We start from the raw sequence: 23,770 nt of genomic DNA on the forward strand, positions 1-23,770 counted from the left end.
CAAAACGGTATGTAAATTATAATTGGCATTATTCACAACATTATTATCTTACACTGGTGTTTTAAGCAACTCTACACTTAAGGAAATAAATTGAAGAGTACCTACTATCAGATTTCCAAAGTAATTCAGCCATTCAAAATAAAGCGCTATAGGGATAAAACATTTTTATACCGAAAAGCGTTTTAAAGGAAACAATCAAAAGCCTTTTATATTCGAATTGTCTAAATTTAAAGTATGCAGATATATCGTGGTGTACTCAATTAGGCCGTACCTACAATGGACGTATTCCTGACAATTTTAATCTCCACTGACTATCCAAATGTATTTTTGGGATTTGAAGTGATTTTTCTAATTTTGTCACTCACAATTAATTTTGATCGCTTTGGAGTTATTTTTATCAGCCTGTGGAGTTACTGAAATCATTGTTTTTTATTATATAAATTTTATACATACTCTATTTATATTGTGAGAGGGACAAAAACAAATATAAAAATACGTTTTGACTATGAAAAGGTGGATAATGTGGTAGATCGGTATGATAAGAAGGATACACTTAGAAAATTAAATCAAAGTGAAGAGCGGTAATTTACTTACAGCTTATCATAATAAAATAGTAGTTAAAAAAAACAGAAGGAATATTCCATCAAAATTAATTTCTTGCTAATGAATGGGCTAAAAAGCCTTTCACTACATCGACTTCAAATTTCCTCTTAATATAATACCTATCTCACTCAACTCATCGCTCTTTAAATCTGCACTCCAGCATTCCAATTCAGAGGACAGACTGCAATCTCCTTGCCACAGAGTGATCACAAAGAGTAATACTTCCATGAATAGAGCGAACTAATTCATACACATATAGCCCATGGTGGGCGTTTTATTGTAATATCAGGAAACTTAATATCCAGTGGAGATCGAGGGTCTATTGTTAGCTGTTCATCATGACGATATTGCGCCCCGTTGCCGTTCTGAAGATTAAACGCATTCAGGCTTGGTGTCGTTTCTGTTAGATGTGTGATTGTCTACGGATTAGTTATCGATGAGTTCGCGTGTGTTGGAGGCTTTTTGCGTGTGTGTGTGTGTGTGTAGAATGGTAGGTGCAGTTTGAGGTATTTTCGGCTTTCCGTGTGTACGGATGATGCCGACATCGATGCTTAGTGAAACTCAGTAGCTTGATTTAGTACTTGGATAAGTAATACGCGCTATCCTATGCATTCTTGATCTTTACGTTGAGTATGATCATTTTGTGTAAAGCTTTTATTATCAATTAATCGTAAATTAGCCGAGCAGACGTAGTCTGGTTTTGAGTCTAAGACTGACTTGAATATTGGATACAAAAATCTCTAAAGTCAATGAAAACGAACTTTAAAATTTATATATATTATACTGCACCCATTCTCTAGGAGACCACTAGCTTTTTTTAACTTTTTAGCACCTTGCCGACTTTTCACTTCACCTGAAAAATAATTAAAAATCAAAACTAATTACCAGCTTCCCAAACTCCAATTTATCAATTGACAATATTTTATCCATTTTTCGAACACATAATCCTTGAAACGCAACCAGCTGCCATAATGATGGGAGTGGGCGGCGTGACAGATATAGGCTTAGTTTACATCGGCCGGGATTATGCGCGTTCATGCGACAATTGTAATACCAACTGCTATAAGATAATCTACCTTGGACACGTGTCATTTTACTGTATTAATTTGGTATATGTTAATAGTACCTGTGCTTTATGGATGAAGGTATATAAGGTATTGATGATGATTATGGAATAATCTTAACGGATATTTAAGATTTGACACAGTTATGGGTGAATTGATTTGATGTGGTTACAATTAATTACAATCATTGAACTATTATTCAACTAAGGGCCGATTTTTCAATTGCCAGATCGCTTATCTGACGAATATGTTTGACGTTTCGACGGCTTTATTAATTCTTCAGATAGAAGTTAACTGTGATGATTGAAAAATCGGCCCTAAATGAAAATATATAACTGAAATGTTTGACTCAAAGTAACTATTTCTCAGTACCAACAAACTAGGTACTCAGAATAAAACATAAATTTATTTTTAATCGTTTTTACGCACACTTGCCGTTAAAAATTGGTAAATCCGTTTCAGTGACGTCAGCGTTCCTAGCAAACATATTTTTTGCCAATTGAAATTCAGTTTCAATTATTTTCAACCAGCCACAATGGCAAGATCCCTCCATGTATTGATGAGTTTCTGTTCAAAAAGGAAGTACATATTTTTAATTTACAAAAATAAATTTAAATTTAATACGATATCTCAATTGATGTAATGTTTTGAATCTGAAATACGATAACAGGATTTATGAAACGAAATGGTAAATAAAGAATTGTGGGAATTCGTTTGTGAAATAGTCGATGAGATTTTTGAAATTGGTTTTGTTTTAAATTATGTCATAAAAACTGTTACAACAATACTAGCTTTCAGCCGCGTCTTCGCTCTCGTAGGTATTTTTTCGCGGAAAATGAAAGCCATATCTTCCATATTTTATGTATTCAAGACAAAACGACTTTAGTCTTAATAATTTTCTACGGGTTGCTAAAAGCTGTTCGATTTTACAAGAAATAAAAAATTGTTTGTCTAATAGCTAGTTTTAAATTAATTGTTGATATTAATAACTGCTTTAATATTAATGAACCAATTAGTAATTTTAAGACTACATTAAAATAATGTTTGAATGGTGAATTAAAATGGTGTGAAATATGATATTTTAAAGCAAAATTTAAATCTTTCTTTATAAACAACACGAAAGAAAAGATTTATTCTAGTACCCTTATAAATATGAATGAAAAATCCCAAATGGAACTACATAATTTATTGCCAATATAATGATCAGAAATTAGACTTGAGATAGAGTCTAGAAGAAAAAAGAGGAGACCTTTGCTCAAAAAAAATATCGACAAGAACTACTTTAAATCGGCCTATGAGGTTTTAAAACAGATGGATGACACTTACATTTGTGAATGAGTTTAGCCAGAAAATGGCTTAAGAAGAACCTCTTCTCCGTTTGTGTGTGAGTGTTGCCTCATAGCTCTCGAACGGCTTGACCAATTTTGATACAGTTTAGTGATGGGCTTGTAATTAAACTATCATGGTACCTAGGTTTTCAGGACAGTACAGGCTCAAACATTAAAAGCGTTTAGTGCTATTTATTTTCCACGCTCCTACAAATTTACTACTACATTAAATTTTATTTGGAAAGTGAGAAAAAATACTTTAAATCGTCATTCAATTTCGTGCTATCAAAGATTCAGCCTCCTAAATATCAAACCGTTTATACCAAACAGCACTATCAGTGTTAGTCAATACACGATGCAAGAACGTGAACGCATGGAAGAGACTATTGTCCGCGGCGGTGAGCGCTTTGTGCGCTGTACTTCCGTCACCATTCAAAATACAGACCGATGGTCCAGGTGAAAGCGGCAGCGACTGCCGAAATTAACAAAAATATACCTTAAGGTTAAGGAGATTGGGTTCAAAATCGTTTTAAATTGTTCGCGGTAAAGGGGGTATTACAATTTTTAATGATGATATGGCTATTATAGATAACCTGTTTTTCATCGTTTTACAGCAGCGTTTTGCGTATGTAACAAACAATAAAGTTTTTTGTAAGTTGAAACAAAAATCGAAATTGCAATATACTGATAGTACGCAAACTTTAGGTCTACATTGAAAATTAATATCAGTTAAATCTCTGGAAAAAAGAATGTTATTTTTCTACAAATTTGTTTCTTTTTTTTAAAAAGACCAACCGACTTTATTGAACACCTCTATTAATTTTTAGATCAAAAGTGATGAAAAATATTCCATATTCATGAAACAGAAAAACAGACCTCGATTTTATCGTTATAAAAAGTTGAGTCGGTTGAAAGATCTGAATCGATATTTTGACGAAGAGTTACTTGTTTGTAAACATAACATAGAAAAATTCTTTTATTTACTATTAATCCCACGAATCCCACGAAAACATATAGAAACAAAAAACAGATCAGATATCCAATATCGGCTGGATTACGATAGACGAAAAGTAAACCAAAAACTAGAACGTCTAGTGAAGGTCTGGTATGCCCACGGTATTATTTAGCCTTTGTTGCTCAAAACTTAAAGTCAAAGAGAGAATCCGCAATAGAGTAATAAAACAAGAGAGAGAGAAAGAAAATAACTTTTGTGAGATCATCTGACACACAATTACAATGTTTTTCTTTTTTTCTTATTAGACAAAAAATATACAGCGTCAACGAATCAGTATTCCTGCACTTAAGTAGCGTTGGATTTCTCAAACAATACCGCAAAAGATACGCAAACCGCCACAAAGGCTCTGTTCCCGTCACGTGGCCGTCCGTCTGACAAGTCTAACCTCGGAAATTTTGACGTAGACATGTACAAATCGGATTGCAAACATTAAGGCCACAAACTCACAGTTTTATATGCGGCTGGAAGAGCTCAAATCACACTGAGAAGATAGCGGCCGGCAGTAACGTATCAAACAATTAAATTGTAGTATCAAATTGTTTTAAATGTCTTCCTTCCTGCTAGCGTTTTGAACAGGAAAGTTTTTATGTATGTTTGTTACTCTTTCACGACCAAAAAACTGAATGGATTGTAATGAAACTTGGTAACCAAATAGGATAGGTTTTATACCAATTTTGCTCCTTTGGTATTATTTTCGCTTTCTGGCGAACAGGTCCACGAGCAACAGCTAGTAGAGCCTAGTAGTACTATAAAACGTAGTATATCTAGACTCAGACCGAATACAGAGATCATACACCACACACAAAAATAGAAACTTACATACCTAAAACAGAATACAATTTCTCACATACGCTATAAATTGAACTGACGAATATCGCAAAGCCGGGTCCACACGGGCTTAAATTACGCCGGCGGCGGCTTGCACGTCGGCTCTTATCGAACAGCTCCCTGTTCACAGTGCATAAATCACGAGAACGCCCTGATACAGTTGGCTCGTGTGCTCCTAGCCTAACATCTTCGTCGGTGACGTTAATCTTGTGTTATCAGCCCGCTGAAGGTACGTACGAGGTAATTAGATTAAGTTTGGTTGAAGTATCGCTAGTATGGCGTTAATGTGTGCTTTAGTATTTATTATTCGGCTGCTAGTTTATTTAAATCTTTGTGAATAATAAGAATTGAAACAAAATTTGATCTTAATTACGACATACGAAGGAACTTTGGTAAACCATGCACCGTACAACACTTTATCACCAAACGTTAGGTACATTATCAGATTATAGTACTTCTATGTTTATTCGATACAATGTTATCCTTCAGTGTTCACTTCATGCTTTTTACTTTATTCGAAATATTTGATTAAAAACATGGGATTGGCATTTTAGTCGAGTACAAAAGTCAAATTTTACGCCCAAATTGAATCTTCATCAGACAGACGTATGCACAATTTACTAATACGCAGAACTGACTGCCTTTGTTTGCTTTACCAACTGGTTATATTTCAAAAATTTATGAAAGTCCAACTAAATTAGAAAATCAAAATTTGAAAAACTGAATTCTAAAATGTTGTTTTAAAGTTCAATTGCCATGATTAAGACTTGCCACGCTTTGTGTTTTACAAGTCAAGTTTTACAAGAGCACTAAGTACATATTATTAAAAGACTTTCTTGGTTATAATGAATTTGATTATTCTGAAATGATATCGCAATCACGAATGCTGTAATCTGAGCTAACTGAGAGAGCACAATTTAAATGTACTCTGCTCTTTTTTATCTGTTATTTGTATTCTTTATTAGAGATCCAATAATAAATAACTGAATAAATGCTGAAAATGCATATAATTCTATTAATAATTGATTTTAAAATAATGACATTAAAATGTTAATATTTTTATCTTTTAAAATTGGGAACACCAGATTAATAAACGGTGCATCCCGAAACTATCAAGCGCCATCTATATTAAGACGCTTGTACTTTGATCAAATATTAAGACGCTGACAGAATGGACACAGTTGGGAATGGGTGCACTCAAAGCGAATTTTATATGTCCCGGGACGAATGTTAAACAGTCTCCCGGAGGACGGCACTGAGACGGCATCTCATATTTAAATTATTTGAAAGCGTCTTTTTATTTTTTGATCTCTTTACGTCAGTTCCACTTTACTGGAATTTTAGTGTACGTTTTATGTATGGTTTTAATTGTTTTTTTTTTTTATTATTATATTTAATTCGAAATCTAGTAGTAACTCCTTGTCAAAATTGACGTGTTTTATTTTATATTATTAACTAGCTGTTGCCCGCGACTTCGTCTGCGTGATTTTCAAGATGTGAAAAACTATGAAGTTTAATACTAACGATCATCGCAAAAATGTAATGCAATATTGAAAATGAAACACTTTTTTTTACATTTTAAGCTTGCTTTTTTTTCTAAATTATAATGAATCTTGAGCGGCCCAAAGACTATCAAATGTTTGAATCAAACACATTTCATCGTTTACGATACTATCCTGGTGTCAAATATTTCACAGCTGTTTTAATGACTTTTTCTTATTTAATCCCAAAAAGAGGGGCTTATAACTTTGACATATCTGCCTGCCTGCCCGTCTGTCTGTGACATCATAGCTTCCGAACGAATTGTACAATTTTAATTTAAACGTGAATTATGCGTGTTCGTTAAGACATGTTTGACAAATTGAGCCGTTTAAAAATGGGGGGGGGGTGCAAGTATGGTAAGGTATAACTCAGTCTTAGCACTTCTGCTAAAAATGTTTTACTTTCGAGGGTTTCCATTTTCTAGTTGGGTGGGTTATGATTTTCGAGCACGTCTGTTCTTTGGCCGGCCTACACCTGAAATTGTTAGACGGATTATGAGGTATCATAAAATTATTATTGTACTGTAACCAAAGAGGTAAACCAGAACCATATTACTGAGGCCCCGGTGTCCGTTCGTCTGTCTGTCACCTGGCTGTTTCTCAGGAACAGTGATAGCCAGACAGTTGTTATTTTCACACACGATGTTTTCTGACGATATAAATAAGATGTCAAATTATTTTTGTGTACGGAGCTGGTGAAGTGAGAGTCGGGCTCGGTAACTGTGGATGTTACATAGTGTCATAAGATATAAGATTTTGCAAAATTGCGCCCAGATAAACGGTTTCCTGAAACACGTTCATGTTTGATTGTCCTCTTAATATTAAAACTGATCTTCCTCACAAACATTTGGAATATTTCCAAAATAAAAAAGTTGTTAAACGTGTTATCTTGGCCCCCTGGTGTTTTGATCATGATTTGCCTTTAAATTGCTGATAAATAAATAGCGTGAAAAAAATATATCAGACACCCCTTTTTTTTAAATTGACAATGACAAAAATCTAAAGTATAGGATATGTCTAATTTGTGATGTTACGACAAAGCAAAATATGAACATAAAAGTGACTTCATGCGCATGAGTTCTATTTACTGTACCAATTTACAAAGAAAAAATACGTATTTTATTCGTTAACCTACCTGACGATCATTGAAGTAAAATACCGTCATCCCTACTGCATAAATGGAACTTAAATAAAGACTACATGAGGTTGGTTATGAGGTTACGCTGTCGATACTGCCAAAATGAATCTTCCAGACATTGTATAACGGATGTAAGTGCTGATAGCTACACGCTATTATCAGCCTTATTGGAGAAATTTCCAAAAATATGTTTCTAATCCTCGTCGGCTTAGCTTTGGGATCTCAAAAACTCATTCAGTCTCGTTCCTTCCCCTGTGTTTACCAGGCTACGATAGAAGAAAATTTTAAATAAGTAGAGATTACAATAAATTGTTAAAGGAATCTTTGGAAAGGCCACGTGTGCGTTCTCTGTAATGGCCGATGTAGACCAATCAAATCGTTAAAATATTGAAAAATCCCAGGTATCAGTAGACATTGTTTTATCAATAGATACGTAATGTCAAAAACCTTCTAGCGTACGCTCTTATTCACTGATAGCTTTGGTCTTATAGATCTTTCACATTGCATACCTATTATGAAGTTTTTATGCAAGTTTTCTGGGCTTTTCTATCCGAAATACTTTTGGCTTATGTAATGTTTCAAATTTAAGAAAACTTTATTTCATTGTTTGAAAGGCTTTTTTTTGTTTGAAAGTTTATATTTTTGTTGCTAGTTGTTACAGATGAACCAAGGTAATAATTAACTGTGTCGTTCAGTAATTTATTGTTATGCATAATTATAGATGAGATCAATGTGAACTACAATGCAACTTTGGGTTGAGTGTCACTACGAATTATTTTATCTTGAAGTAGCATCGCCAACATTACCGAGCTAAAGACATAGGTATATACACCTATCGTAAATAAACACAAAATCATATTACGGCATTCCACATTTGAACTTGAGTAATTTTAGTACACCAATAAAAATAAAAATAATTTAAGTTTCTTTCTTTCAAGAATGTACCGATTACGAACTAACATTTGCATCAAAATAATAATAATAAAAGTATTAATAGTTTATGTTTCTTTTATTTTAATTATTGTCGCGCTAGGTCTACATTAGACTTGAAAGAGAATAAAATGACTGATTTTGTGAAAATGATTTACTTTCGAAGAAATATATTATTGCTCTGCCAAAAGTCTTAAGATAAATAGAGTGATATTTTTTGAGTAAATTGATGACCGTGCTGCCTACTACTCAATGGGGTGAAAATACACTTCATAATTGTATTACACGATGTTACGGGTGAGTCTAAAAATTTAAAACTTTACTGCTCATGCCCCCTGCATAGTAGCGTTATGGTTTTTGTATATTTGTTGTATCATGTGTACGATAAGCTTCATGCAAAATTTGAACGAAACATATTCAGTAGTTTATGAGATAATTTGATATTTGTGTATAGATATAAAAGGCTCCTGCTCACCCCCTGTAACGAAAAGCGAGATAATAAGTAAAAAGTATGTTGACCGGACCTCTTGTTGATATTCTCTGAAAATATGAATCAAATCTATCCAGTACTTTCCGAGATCTTTCCGGACATACATACAGACAAACAGACAAACAGACAAACAGACAAACAGACAAAAATTCTAAAAATCATATTTTCGGCATCGGAATCGTTCGTAGACCACCCTCCAATTATTCTTTAAAAAAAATATTAAATGTACAGTTTTCACTTTTCTACAATTTTATTATATGTATAGATATAAAAAACCTTTCAAAAAAAGGTTTTAAGATGATTTCTCAGACCTACAGACCTACAGATTCTCAGACCTACCCAATATGCAAAGTAATTTTAATGAGAATCGTTCGAGTCGTTTCGGAGGAGTACACGGTCACACGATAATTTCTACAAATTAGATTAAAGCGCTCTAAAAAATCCAACTATCTGAAGAACTCTAATATTTGTAACACATTACAAATACCCAGAAAGTTCGGATAAATTAAGAGCTAACCATTCGACTTGCGTAAAAGAGCTCACTCGGCTCCTACGTCTGTTGAAACAGCTTATGAATGAATAAAAAAATGGTTCCATATACGCGGCACTTAAAATCGTATCAATCAATTCTGACTACGGCACCCGCGTCATATATTATCTAAGGCGTTACTTGGACGTCTTCCATTTGCAGATACATATCTACTAGATGTGTCATGATATGCCAGTTTAGTCCTTCGGTACTACCTATCAAAATTCTTGAAATATTTATGCTTGTGACATTATTTACCATTTAGCTTTGTTTTTTTGCTATTCCGCTTTGTTCATTCTAAAGGTTCCCAGCTAAAAATAAAACCTTGTAAACAAGACTGCGTCGGTAATAAATCTGTTTGTAACCAGGTTGTATCTCAAGAACCATGATAGCTGGGCAGCTGAAATTTTTCAGCTAGGAGTCGCTCATTACGGTCACAAATTTAAACAATGACATTATTTATATTTTAGTTCAGTCCCAGAATTATTAATACCGTACGAAACCCGCAGAATTTTAATGAGTTTTTATTTCAATAAAATAAAAAAAGAGAAAAATACTCAAACGTTATTCAGTTTCGTAGTTCACTCTCATGCTATCTCTATCAGGTAAAGAGAAAAATAGGGAGAGATAAACAATGGTGACTATTTTAAGTAGCACATCTAGAATCATCTCATCCAGAATATTCCCTATTCTCAGCTTCACAATCGAAACAGCATAATAAAGTTTGCAAACTAGTTAATGCAGTCTGGTGGTGATCAGGTGTAGTCTTTGATAACGATACTAAAATTGTTATTTTTCTTTTCACCTTAAAAGTTACCCAAAAATTATGAACCGCGTGATTGCTTGATAATTTTACCTCTTAGCTAGTGACAAAAGGATAGGCATCTTCTGGTCATACTATTTCCTCACAGCTTACTTTTTATTTCTAGCATAATTGTATTAAAGTCGGCTCAGTTACCGAAATCAACTTCGCTACTTCGCTAAACGAAGACCGTATATTTAAGCTATGGCCAAAGGTTAATTTAGACATAAATACTTTCACATATATTTATGGTATGCATGAGATGTCACAGGCCATGTCATGTGTCATTTCCTATACATATTTTTTGTACCAAACATAATTGTTTTTGTGACAACCATTTCAGAAAGCCTTTTATTTTGAACAACTTAAAATATGTGATTTACTTTGGAATATTTTCTGCACGGATAAATAATTAACAAATGGATTTCTTATCCACTTTAATGTTGATTTCATAATTTAGTAAATATTACTATTTACAGGAAACTGAACTGACACTTGCAGAAAACAACAAGACAAAAAATGACATCTCCAATAGAAAATTATTTTGCGAAAATAACGCGATACCATTATTATGCTTTTTTCTGTATGTATTGTACCAAATTACCTATATTTTGGCACGTACTAAGTTTGATATTTACGTCGCCTCCTATGGAATACACATGTAAGGGTGCTACGGAAGGGGTTAACCAGTGTCCTTGTGATGAGCCTGAGTGGAATAGAACTGTGTTCACAGAGACCCTGCAGACAAAATACAACCTCATCTGTGACAAAAAGTGGATGGTCAGCTTCACGCAGAGTATGCTTTATGTGGGCACGCTGCTCGGAGCACTTACATTCGGAATTTTGGCTGATAAGTGAGTTCAATTCACGTCTCCTCTAGGTCTCTCACTAGACAGACATTGTTTTACACATTTATGCATGTAATTTAAATGTTTTAAAAAGTTTCCCTATGATATTTCCTTAATTGATTGGTTGAAACCAAAGACGTGTTACTTTTGATCCTCAGATATGGACGCTTAACGTGCTTCTGTGCAACTTGCTTTGTGATTGCTGTGGCGGGTGTTTTGGTGGTGTTCATGCCGACACCTATTACGTACATAGCGATGCGTACCATTGAAGGCTGGGGCGTCGGAGGCTCTATCGTGACGTGTTATGTCTTACTCGTTGAGTACTGCGGGCCAAGTTACAGGGAAATGGTAACAGCCCTCTTCCACATCCCAATCAATATTAGCCATTTATCCTTGGCTGGAGTATCGTACGTCCTGAGGGACTGCGACGTCTTCCAGATGGCAATATCAATCCCAGTTATTTTTTGCTGCACATTATTTTGGCTTGTTCTAGAATCCCCAAAATGGTTGGTTGATAGTGAACAATATGATGAAAGTTTCCTTGTGATGCAAAAGGTTGCTAAATTGTAAGTATTGCAATCAACATGCTTACTTCGCCTTTTTAATGAAATTAAAAAAAACATACATGTAGAATTATACAAAATTGTATTCATTGCAGCAATAAAGAGGACCCAGCAGTTATTAAAGCTCAAATGGAGTCGTATTATTCAGCACATCACAGGTCAAATGTCATAAGAATAAGTTTTTGGCAAATTTTTAAATACAAAAGACTTACTATAAACTTTGCTTGTATGGCCTACGTATACTTTACATGTGGCATGGGCTATTATGGGGTGTCTCAGTACATTGGTAAAATGAGTGGGGACATTCACAAGAATGTGGCAATATCAGGAGCGTTGCTCATACCGGGTACACTGACCTCCGTGTACTTGCTCAAAAAACTTGGAAGGAGAACGTTTTTAATGATCACAACTTTTACGTCAGGGATCCTCATGATTGCTGTAATCCTTGTACCGAAACATCTACAGGGAGTAAGAGTTTTTATTGCTTGTATTTGCAACTGTTTTTTCTTCATGTCATTCATCATAGTATTTTTATATGGTGTGGAATTATTTCCCACGAGTATAAGGAATTCTGTATTAGGTTGTTTATCAGTTTTGTCCAGAGCAGGTCAGATCGCAGCACCACCTGTCAATGCTTTACCAGAAACGATCTCTGGTGCCATATTTGGAGCAATGGCGATATTGGGGTGTGTGCTATGTATTCCTTTACCGGAAACTAAAAATAGGCAATTGCCGGATACCTTAGAAGATACGCAGAATTTATCTAAGAAATAAATATTTTTTTCTGATCTTGTAAACTGAATGTTTTTTGTACAATGTGATGTTGAGTCATCAACAAGTAAGTATAATAAATGTAAATTAATTGTGACGTGTTTTATCATATACTAGCTATCCCAGTGAACTGCATACTGCATAACAGTCGATAAATACAATGCACACAAAGTACCAAAAATAGATACTAAATTCAATCGGCTATAAGATCCATATCATGATACCACCAATATAATATACTAATACCAACTGCTCTCCTGGTACCGTCGTATAGGTATGTACTGCTTGCGAACTTTACTCTTTACAAAGTATATTCACACAACCAACAATTCTAAATATTTCCTTCATTTTTTTCTATTTGATTACCGTTTAAATCTTCCAGAATATTTCAGGGCAAAATTTAACCAAATTGATTCAGCCGGTATCGACTTTTAGCGTGACTAACGAACAGCAATTCATTGCTACATAAGAATATTATCTTACAGATAGTTTTGTACAATAACTCGCATGCCTATCGTACTTATTTATCTTGTTATCCATAGGGTCTGAAAAAGTTCCGTCTAATCTCAAACTAAGGAAAACTTGTCAGGACTAGACACCTGATAAGCATACAATAAATTTAAACAAAATGATACACAACAAATGATCATGATCATCACACAAACATTAGTCCTGGATAGAAAAAGAAGCTACGACCTCCGCATAAGGAATCCTCCGGTATAATATTATTATACAAGAGTACTCTATTGCTATAGTAGTGCACTAACAACTTGACAAACAGGCAGGTCTTAAACTTCTCTTAGAATGAACACTTTGCAATCATGATGCACAAATAGGCGTTTCTGAAAGGATTTAGGAGCCACGTCATATTTAAAAAATCTGGTCTCACGATTGTGCAGCAATGTAGCTTATTTAGCAGCGCGGATTCTAGATTGAATAAGTTATAATTATACCTGATTCAGTATCAATAACTTTGAAATTCCACGCGACAAACATTTTACAATAAAACAAAGGCATCATACGACACTGTTATTTTCAATAAGCTCCCTATGTACAGGATAATGAAAAAAGTTTTTATAACCGACAATACGGTGGAGCTAAGCAGGATAAAGTGTGATGTTTTTAACTTGTCCAATATGTAAGAACATTGTTTTATAGGCGGGATATGTGTCTCCGTTTTTTTTGAGGTTTGGAGTCAAAACATAGAAGAAGCCTAAGAAACACCATTACAATCAGTGTATGATGAGATAATAGCAGAAAAAAAAATCTTTAAAAAGATTTAACATTTTTCATCCAAATTGAAAAATGTAGCTTCACCCTTCCATGGACCGCCCGCGTCAAGAGTAGTTCGATCAATTAGTGCAGTTATAGCTTAACCACAAGCTCCTCTAAACGTATTATGCTGTTATGGTTCAGCGAACAATTTGATTAACATTTAGAGGTTAAATCTTACAGTAAACATTCACATACAAAATCTATCATCTCTTTAAAGGTCAATAAAGGTCCGGAGCCTGTTCAATTGATCACGCCACAAACCCGAATCTAATTCCACACAGAATCAACCAATAAACATTATGACCACCAAAACTTCAATCGCTCAATACACATTATCCAAATCACTGACCTTTGATCTAAGCTTAACACTTAAGCCTACTAAATCTTAACCCGTGCTATTGTAAATCAATTTGACCCATTATAATGGTGGTGGATGAGCCATAATCCCGTATGAGAGTATTACGACTGGCCCGAGGGGTATAGGCAGTAAATTAGGCCAGTTGACCCGGAGTGGTAATGTACGACTGCCAGCCCCGCCTTCGGGAACATTAACTGCAGTGAATTCGCGAATTTCGTGATAGTTCCAATGTGTTTCGGTTTTGTTTAACAGTAAACTGTCTTGCTGAAATTATGTTCTCAAAACTGGGCAAAGTGAATTTGGAATATCTTAATGAAAAGTACTTTACCCATTCAACAACTCCAATGCTGGGCTCACTGATATGCATAATATGCAATTTAAGTTTAGCAAAATCTTAATTTAAAAAGAGAAAGATTTTCAATAAAAATAAGAAAATAAAATAGATTTTTTTTTAATAAAATAAATAGCAAACAAATTAAGAAAATGTTGAAAGATGCAGACCTAATACATTAGTATTCATTGTAAAACAAATATATTTAAACATGAAAATAAAAATTAGGGACTTCTTTAAGTTCGGTCACGTATTGTTTTAGAAATTTATTTATTTTTAAGGGAAGCTTTAGGTATAATTACAAGGTCGTTAGAAGATTCCGAAGCGAGACCAGAATTTTAAATGACAGAAGAAAATACTTTGGTTAGAGTTAGTTTGTTTTGTACCAAAGAAATAACGTGTGATTTAAAGGCTTTACAGGTTGTCTAATCCTGTGGCAATCTGTGCAAAAGTAGGTAATATGATTCTAAATGACTACATTCTACAGGTACACTATGATCCTCCTCACCATCCTCTTGTCAAAGGTAACTGAAGCAGAGAATAACAGTATTTTATTATCTTTTTTTACGCCTTGAACGAGCTGTTTTCAGAAAGAACTTGACCAGATTGAGCGCGGCTTCATTAACGTGATATAGGTGTATCTATCTTCTGCTGCTCGCAGCTCCTGCCAGCCGTCTTGCGCAGATATCACTCCACCGTGTCTGAGGAGGTCCTACACTACGTTTGCCGATAATTGAACTTATCTGATCAGTCCACAGCCACCAGTTAGCGTAAGCGTTGATCATTTTTCGAGTACCTCATGCATCTTTATCATCAAATTGAGGTGCTCGGCACTAGTCTTTGTAGCGTTTTCCATTTTTCTTATCCTGTTTCATCTCTGGCAGCTTAACCATTCTTAAGAGGAAACTTCTCAACCCGAAACGATATCACTCTCGTCACTGTATACTACGTAAATAACAAAAATATAGTTCAAAAGTAAGTGCTTTTCCAAAATGTAAAGCGAAACGTATTGCTTCGTTTTATGTCTCAAGGGCCAACTTACAGAAATTGGGTTACACAGAAAATAGGCCTTCAATCTGTCCCCCTATACTGTTAACAATGAACATTTTGTTTTTTTATTCATTTACTGACATTTTAGTTTTGGGAAAGTGCGGATAGAATTTGGTCGGAGGGAATAGGCAGTCAAAATAGACGATATGGTGCGAAACTCTAACAAAATTGGATGTACAAAATAGGTAGCAATTTCAGAGTGAAAGTGATTACAATCATTACACAAAGGGAATAAACTTTTCAGAACGACAAATGTCCAGTAATGCAGTAACGTCCATTGTTCAATCATTTACGATTACTAAAGTAAAAAAAAGTCATCCCCGCTTAAATTACATGCCGACACCTTTTTAATAGTATTTCTAAACAAAAGTGAAAGCAGACAAACATGTTTGGCAATATTACAACTTTTCCAAGAACCTAAAACTTCAAACGCAAAAAAAGGACGCAAAAGAAGGAAACATTTACAAGTTTCTCGTTCATTATGACAATGCTTTTGTGCCTTTTTTTACATCTGTAACTACCTACGTGCCCACTATAATTCCTGTTTACTGTACCCAAGAAAACGCAGCAAGTCGCCGCGATGTACCTCCTATTATAATGAAACCACGACATGTGGCTCTAACTGACGTCACGTCAGACCAATGTCTGCCAGAACCTCAAAGCACTGCACAAGAAAGTGGAAAAGGATCATTTGGAGAAAGAGAAACAAGTTTTTTTTTTCATCTAGTCCACTGTGTCCCTCTGCTGGGCACAGGCCTTCCCCAAATCCTTCCGCGATTCTCTATTCTGGGCCTCATGGAACCAGCCCGTACGGTAAGCGTCAAGATGGTATCGCCACAAAAATATTGCTTAAATAAAAAAATGCCATCCAAATCGGTTTTTAAATACTTATTGGAATATTTTCATTTTTTTAGGCGATTTTTGTTTATCTAGCCCGCTGTGTCCCACAGTTGGGCGAAGGGCTTACCTAAATCCTTCCGAGATTCTTTGTCCTGACCCACGCTAAACCTTCTGCTTTATATTATGGCAGATGAGTTATAATTTCAGAAATGTAATATTCAGATAAGACCTCTTGTATACAGTAAATCTTATCTCGGTATGTGTTAAGTATTATTCTGAAAAATTACTTCTAAAACCTATATCTTTCACTTAAGTAACTAGACATCTTTATATAATCTCGTCAAGGCTAATAAAGAAACCATGAAGTGGATTTTCAAATATTTTTATTACATTAAAACCAATCATTATTAAATACATCGCCTTAAAATAAGTACTAGTAGAATGAGATCACCGAATAATTCTAATGTATTTCATTGTATATTAATTACTAATTTTATATTTAACAATCATTGGAGCCATTTTGTTAACATTGTTATTTGGGTTTAAATTAATAAGCATCAACGTAATAAGGTGCTTAGAATATCGCGTCTAGATTGGCAGACTATGTACCATAAAAGATATACCTTAGGGTACTTGATATTATAAGAGCTTTTATTTTCTGATTTATCAACTACTTTTCCATTAAGGTTTGCATGGCAGCAATCATAGGCATGCCGAAGGATTTTACCACTATCTTGTATTGATCAATAATTATAATTAAGTACCAGCATCTTGTCGGAAGACTCCCAACGATAGAAACTCCCGAGCTCTCAAGATAATAAGATATACTGATACACACATCATAAACAAGACATAGAAGATATAATTATTTATATCTGGCCGCCACCCACGGTGCTAACTAAATTCTATTATAGGGACTGATGACGACCCTGAAATCTGTCAATTGCAAAATGGGTATAAACTACCTTAACTATCAATCCTTTAAGTAAAACTGTTGTAAATGTGAAATGGAGACGACACTCTATGTTGCGTATAGCGCCATCTTGCTTCCACATCTGATACAGTCTTACTTCAAGTTGAGCTCATAGCTATAAGGGCACGGTCAAGATCAAAATAACATTGATTATAATGTCTGGGAGCACTTAAGCAATGAAACAAAGTTTATAACAGGATTTGGGTGGAAGCAATTTGCGTAATTTTAAATCTACAGCATTAAATTAAGAAAAACAAAACCTCAGTTGCTTATATTATATGCAGATCATGTTTATAGGTCTCAGTAACTATAGAAGGACGATCAGAAAAAAAATCAAAACGTATTAGTAATCTAGCCTTAAATTGTTACTAAGAGACACGTAGGTGTTTAGGAATGTGCTGATGTCGAGTCAAAGTATAGGGTTTTGAAGAATAAAACTTATCAGTGACTTCTAAACGGACATCCGATCCACCATTATTGACAACGCTAAGAGGATATCGCATCAACTATTCCTAGGAATATTAACAAAATGCCTCCAATGCTCACAATAATAGTACACTAAATTGACACAAACATTATGAACTAATCGACAGTGATCAGCCCACTTTCCCGGACCACTTGCTCCGTCGACACTGGGTTCAAGAACACTGCAATTAATGAAAACAGTTGTAAATTGGACTCTTTCGATCCAGTCAAACTGAAGTATGTCTAGGGGTCAAAACTGGAGAAACAGTTGCTCACAAGTTATAAGACTAACATTAACGAAGCAACTTAAACTGGAGACCCTTTGAACACTCTGTCAGTCTATCTTTTACATTTGAATGAAAAATCTTTTAATGAAATCTGTAACTTCAAATTTTGAAACTTTATAAATTAAATGTTTTTAATAAGTTGCAAACGTTGTTTTTACTCCGAATGTTTCTGAATTTTAGGCAAATAATTGTACACCGGTCATAAAAAAGAAATAATTTCATTATTCTACAAACGTACAGGACACTAGCAAAAATTGCTGAAGCTATCATCAGATAACCACAAGAAATGAATAATAAGAGACAAAACTTACTTGTACTACCGGTAAATAAGTCTTGGTCTGGTATAATGCTCGCGGCCGCAATCGCTGCCTCATCCAGCACAATCACCTGAAATACGTCACAAAATGCTTTAGCCGAGACCTAATAATGGTATTGTGAAGTCTACATGCTAAAATAATGATAATCAAAATGAGCCCGAGAATTAATCTTGTTATTACTGAAATAGAATACTCTTTATTGAACATCACACTAGCAAAAGATTCGACAAAGATGAATAGTTACATAAATAGGTGCCATAATGGGCGGTCTTATCGCTGAAAACTATCTTTTACAGACCCCCTTTGGATGGACTTCAGTTTTACTGCATTTCTTATTACATTAATTTAAATATACTTTTAACCTAAATATACTTCAAACCAAAAAAATCTTAAAACTTTTCCTAAATATAAACGAAACACTTTGATAATATCTTCGACTAAAACCTTAACATAGCCTATTTATTAAACAAAAGCCACGTCAGCATTGAGAATATATGAGCCTTTTGATGGAGCGTTTTTGTCTAAGCTCAAGTTATAAAGCATATTATTATTGTATTGTGTTATGAGATCCTTCAAGTTAATGCTTTGTTATAACTTAGCCAAATTCGAATGGAATATTCTATGTAAACTTGATGTAATATGTTATGATCATTAGTTTACCCACGCCTTGGCTTTGGAACCTTTGACTTCTAACTGGGACATTTGAACAACATTAAGTAATACATATAGTATAGGTATACGTACCTTACAAGAAAGACGACTATAGATATATAGACCAGGAAGTCCGATAATACGTTGATAGTACATTTAGGGAATATTACGGAAACTTGCGGAAAATCCCCTTTTGCTATACTGGACCTTCCACATTTTGCTCTTAACGGCAATAATTCTGTACTTTGGATCCATTCTGTTTAGCATCAACTACCATGCTATCGATATGAAATATCAGTGGGATTTTAACAAATTCGTTTAATCGATACGTAGATTAATTATGTCTGTTAGGGTGGGTATACACTAGAGCAATTCAACTCGAGCGTTCTCGAAAATAGAACGACTCGTTGTTCTAACACATGACAATGCTTTCATCAATACTCTTCACCTTAAGATCTAATAAAAGGTATATCAATAAGAGCTCTTACATTTACCTTCGGGAACCCAATGACCCTGGTCCTCTCCACCACTTCAGCAGTCTTCTTGTCTTCGAACATGGGGTTCCTGAGCGGCAGCAGGTCTATCGCGTTGGCGGCCAGGGACCACAGGTGGCCGGCGCCCTGCGGGGCCCGCGCCCCCTTCCTGAAGTGGGGGTTGATGGACAAGTTGTGCCGCACAGAGTTCTTCCAGCGTTCATCGTTCGCTTTGTAGAATGGGAAGCGGTCACTGTAAAATTAAAACAACAACATTCAGTAGAATATCATTATTTTCTTTTAAGTTAACTCATAGCTCATATACCTAATGTTAAAAATACCATATAATGATTAATATAATCAGATTCATACTAATTAAACCTTTCGCTTTAATATATTAAAGCAAGATGACACAATTATGGCGTGTAGCGACTTCCTTCTGTAAATCATTGTTAAGCAATGTTTATCATTTTACGTGTCTCATAAACCTGAAACGTAACAAAGGATTGCAATAAAAGCAGACCAGACTAAATGCTCACGATCAGTATTACCTACCAACCAAATCACACGTCACCAAAACCCGAAACACCAAATATCAATGACGCAGCACTAAATACCTATTTAAAATCATGTCCATATCCAAAATTATCAAATATCGAATATAAACCTAAAATACAGCACCTGGTTTACGTTAGGTGGTGAAATGTTTACCGGGGACATCGGGGCACGCGAGCTCGGTACTCTCGGTAGCTACAGCCGCGGTCCCGGCGCCGCCTGGCACTGTGATCGATTGCCAAGACAAGCGAACAGGCAGCCGATATTAGAATCACTGGTGAGCAGTGCGGGCTTGTTTTGCACCTGCTTCGTTTATTTAGGGTTAAGATTGTAAACAGCGGTGTTTTGGTTGTTTTTTTTGGTTATTGCTCTTGACATTGTCTGTATCAATCATTTCTGTTGTTTACGTAATTTGATTAGGTAACTATTATTTTACTTATCTTGTGTATGGTAGGTTTTGTACAGCTAGATCTAATGGCTGCAAGTTCATTGAACTGTCGGACTACCTTGGAAACGAAATCATGAAGACATAGCGACTGAACTTTGGCCCCAATCATTTTTATCGCAAGATACATTTTTACGTCAATCGTGGATTTAAGATTCAGGATTATATATGTGTACCCAAGTTTCATAAAAACATAGGATATAACTTTACATTTTGAAACATACAATACTGCTTCACAAAACAGACACTTTTTCTTATAAAATTAATTCTAGCAGATCACAACTTAAAAATACTCATCGTATTAAAATCAGTGTAAGAAGTTAGAACTTATGATGGAATAACGAAAAATATATAGATCCTTGTATATTCGACTTGCTTACGCATGTATGAACCCTAAACACATTCTTAAATTCGCTTTTACGTTAAATAGTGTAGAAACTACCGTAATAATCGAAAATAAAACAATTTTAGCTTATACATTTCTGTTTTACGCAGGGTACGAACCTGCAGCACAACAAGCACATTAGTTGCGTTGGTGCAATAAATACCATTAGCGTACTAATTTAAAGTTGAATTAAATTTACACTATAAATGAATATTTCTCCTAAACAAAATACAAAAATATTTTCATAACTGTGTGGAGCCAAACAAAATCTCATTTACCAAGACAGCCTAACCTACACCTCCAATCCTCGAATCCAAGTCCAATAAAACATATCATTCGCCACATTCGCGTATGATTTACAAAACCGTATAATCATGAAAGCATGGTACGTAATCGGCGGCGATATAATTACGCTATCAGCAATTCGTTGACATGGTTAACATCGGGATTGCGATGCCTATCGGAGCGTAACCGAGGGGCCGCGTTATTAATTTACTATCGCGATAATGTTTATACTACCGTTTAGCGTTTAGGGGAGCTTTGTGATTCCATGTAATCTGTACGATTAGAGCTGTTTGCTGTATTGCTTTCCCATGACGCGTGCTGCTTTAGATTGTTTTGAAAAGTATAGTTAGGAAAAAATGTATTATGTACCAATGAATTCAATTTATAGTATGCATGTAATGTAAAAAGTAGCAATTCATTTTTTTATTAAAATTTGTCAGTATAAGAAAACCGTAACGCAACAAAGAGGGTGCCGAATGACGACTAAAGCGCAGTGACGCAAGCGATTAAACTACAGCGCAATGGGTTGCGGATTCAATACTGACACGGAATATTACTCTTTCGATATTAGGTAATACAAGATATATTTTTTTCGTATATTTTATCATCCATGTATGATTATAAGCTTAAAATCATATTTAAATGGTAACTATTTTAACTCTGCTTAAAAAATCCATTACAATTACATTAATATTGCCGTACTAGCAATCAATACAGGATAACCATTAAGTTTTAATGCTGTATACAAAACTCAACAATGAAACTGGAAATTGCGCAATTATAATACGACATAAAGGAATTGACAAGCGTCACCTAATGGTACCAAGGAACATCGAAACGTTTTCTTTTGTCAGGATAATTAGATATTAAGCTATTGTATTGGATAAAAAGGTTAATTTCATAGGATTAATTGTTGTACAATAATTCAGTTTCCTGAATCACGGTTAAAAGGTTAATTTACATTTTATTGATTACTCTATATTTTAGCCTTTGGTATACTATTGCTAGTCAAAATGATAATACAATATTTTACTATCAAATTCCGCATCTTTTTATCAATATCAATTTTCAATAACAAAATAATTATCTACTTTAAAAAAACTTCTGATATTAGCTTTATTTTCATTTTAGTTTTGTGTTTAATCCAAAAAAAAACATTTTTTAGTAAATATCTTCTATTAATAGTAAAGTTTTATAAGTTAACGTTCTTATAGTACCTACTTGTAAAGCTTTGACGCAACACAAGAATCTGTTGTTGCCAGTGCCGCATAGTTTTATGTAAGCTCTGACGCACACAGCGACGTTACGGATACCTTGTCAATACCCACGTAATAAGATTTACACAAAGGTAAAAAGTATATGTTACCAATCAAACGTAGGCTGGAAAAGAGTATTATTTCAGTTTCAAATATATATTTGAGCAAAAAGATGGTCAGTGAGTCATTTTCAAGCTGCGCAAAAAAGAATCATGACATATTAAAATGTAATAATTAAAATCCTGTCAGACATATTCTACGAATTAAAGATTACACGGGTTTGTATATCGTGAATACATAAAATTAACTCGAAGAACACAACAATAACTTAATAAGAAAAACGAAACAGGCGGAACTTCTACAGCCCATCTTTTATATGCTTCTCTGATAAATACGCAAATCATTATATCATATTCTCTATTGTAAAGTAATTCTAAACAAGGAAATACTGACAAAACGTCACAAAATCAAGTACTAGATAAAAAGTTTCACTCACGAAATCCATTGATATATAGCTGACACTGTCAACTCCCCATTTTCCCTCAAAGCTTTCTCTATCAACTCAGGATACGTGTACGGTGGCTTTTTCGGCGCTGGAGGCGCTTCAGGGACTTCCACCTTTGGCTCTTTCACCACAGGCTCGTCATCTGGCACTTTGATGTTCACGAAATCGTCCAGTCTGAAGTTTAAAAGCCATGCGAGGCTTGCACAATCGTTGTCGTCTTCTGAAGGACTTTTAGAGCATTTTCTTCGTCTCCATTTCGACCTGTCACCTGTTCTAGCCGCCATTTTGGTTGGGTACGATTGGCAGCCACGACCGCACTGATGCCGTTCGAAATTCGAACGTCAGTGTGGTGTTTCGTGCCAGCCCGTGCTATCTCCGCTTCGTTTGTAATCTCTTTGGGGTGCATGGAGGTGGTATATCACTTTCTATTGGAATAAGTTTTTATTGTAAGCTTTTTAATATTGCAATATTTTATGATAAATTATTATTTTAATATTGTTTTTTTTTTTAATGAGATCTGTGTCATGGTTGTAATTAAGGAGTCTTATTATTTCTCTGCGGTTCATTGAAATGCTTTTTGGCGCAAAGTATAGTTATAAGTCTATGATATTTTATTAGCGAATACGCTAATATAATTTACCCGCATACGTCTGTTAGAATCCTTGTCATGATATTTCTCGAGCAAAATCAACTCTGTTATTTTTTTATTGTTCTATACGTGATGAAGCACTACAATGGAGCCTCGTTTTAACACAGAATTAAAAGAGTCAAGATTGTAATAATATCGAAATAATTTCCCGGAATCCCTTCCTGTTTTGTTCCGTAGTAATAATCTTCAGTAATTAATTTTTCTTCATCATTTTCAAATT

The 23,770-nt window shown here is 34.7% G+C and overlaps 2 protein-coding genes and 1 long non-coding RNA gene across 4 annotated transcripts; 1 reads left to right on the forward strand and 2 right to left on the reverse strand.

Moving 5' to 3' along the window:
• Positions 1 to 263: 263 nt before the first annotated feature.
• On the reverse strand, positions 264 to 5,471 carry LOC113506745. 2 transcript variants are annotated; one of them, XR_003401752.1, is made up of 4 exons: positions 4,834 to 5,471; positions 2,994 to 3,202; positions 2,097 to 2,234; positions 264 to 1,456 (listed from the first exon to the last, which is right to left on the reverse strand). It is a non-coding gene; the product is annotated as an uncharacterized LOC113506745 (long non-coding RNA). The 2 variants fall into 2 exon arrangements; XR_003401751.1 differs by having other exon boundaries at positions 2,994 to 5,471.
• Positions 5,472 to 10,533: 5,062 nt separating this feature from the next.
• Positions 10,534 to 12,547, forward strand: LOC113506755 (organic cation transporter protein-like). The gene is made up of 3 exons (XM_026889589.1): positions 10,534 to 11,122; positions 11,275 to 11,682; positions 11,775 to 12,547. Exons 1-3 carry the CDS (start codon positions 10,788 to 10,790, stop codon positions 12,451 to 12,453), a joined length of 1,422 nt encoding a protein of 473 aa, XP_026745390.1. The 5' UTR covers positions 10,534 to 10,787; the 3' UTR covers positions 12,454 to 12,547.
• Positions 12,548 to 16,670: 4,123 nt separating this feature from the next.
• LOC113506765 (fork head domain transcription factor slp1-like) lies at positions 16,671 to 23,223 on the reverse strand. Its single transcript, XM_026889598.1, has 4 exons — positions 22,893 to 23,223; positions 19,492 to 19,723; positions 18,341 to 18,416; positions 16,671 to 17,924 (listed from the first exon to the last, which is right to left on the reverse strand). The coding sequence occupies exons 1-4, from the start codon at positions 23,183 to 23,185 to the stop codon at positions 17,860 to 17,862; spliced, it is 666 nt and encodes a 221-aa protein (XP_026745399.1). The 5' UTR covers positions 23,186 to 23,223; the 3' UTR covers positions 16,671 to 17,859.
• Between the last annotated feature and the right edge of the window lie 547 nt (positions 23,224 to 23,770).

Source organism: Trichoplusia ni, chromosome 2 (assembly GCF_003590095.1).
Source record: "Trichoplusia ni isolate ovarian cell line Hi5 chromosome 2, tn1, whole genome shotgun sequence".
NCBI lineage: Eukaryota > Metazoa > Arthropoda > Insecta > Lepidoptera > Noctuidae > Trichoplusia > Trichoplusia ni.

Bases quoted from the DNA above. Each gene is read 5' to 3' on its own strand.
- LOC113506755 (XM_026889589.1), top strand. From the start codon at position 10,788: ATGACATCTCCAATAGAAAATTATTTTGCGAAAATAACGCGATACCAT. The intron at 11,123-11,274 runs GTGAGTTCAATT...TTTGATCCTCAG, and splicing joins TTCGGAATTTTGGCTGATAA to ATATGGACGCTTAACGTGCT. The intron at 11,683-11,774 runs GTAAGTATTGCA...TATTCATTGCAG, and splicing joins ATGCAAAAGGTTGCTAAATT to CAATAAAGAGGACCCAGCAG.
- LOC113506765 (XM_026889598.1), bottom strand. From the start codon at position 23,185: ATGGCGGCTAGAACAGGTGACAGGTCGAAATGGAGACGAAGAAAATGC. The intron at 18,417-19,491 runs GTAAATGTAAGA...GACGTATTTCAG, and splicing joins GGGTCATTGGGTTCCCGAAG to GTGATTGTGCTGGATGAGGC. The intron at 17,925-18,340 runs GTAAGTTTTGTC...CATTAATTGCAG, and splicing joins CTTATTTACCGGTAGTACAA to TGTTCTTGAACCCAGTGTCG.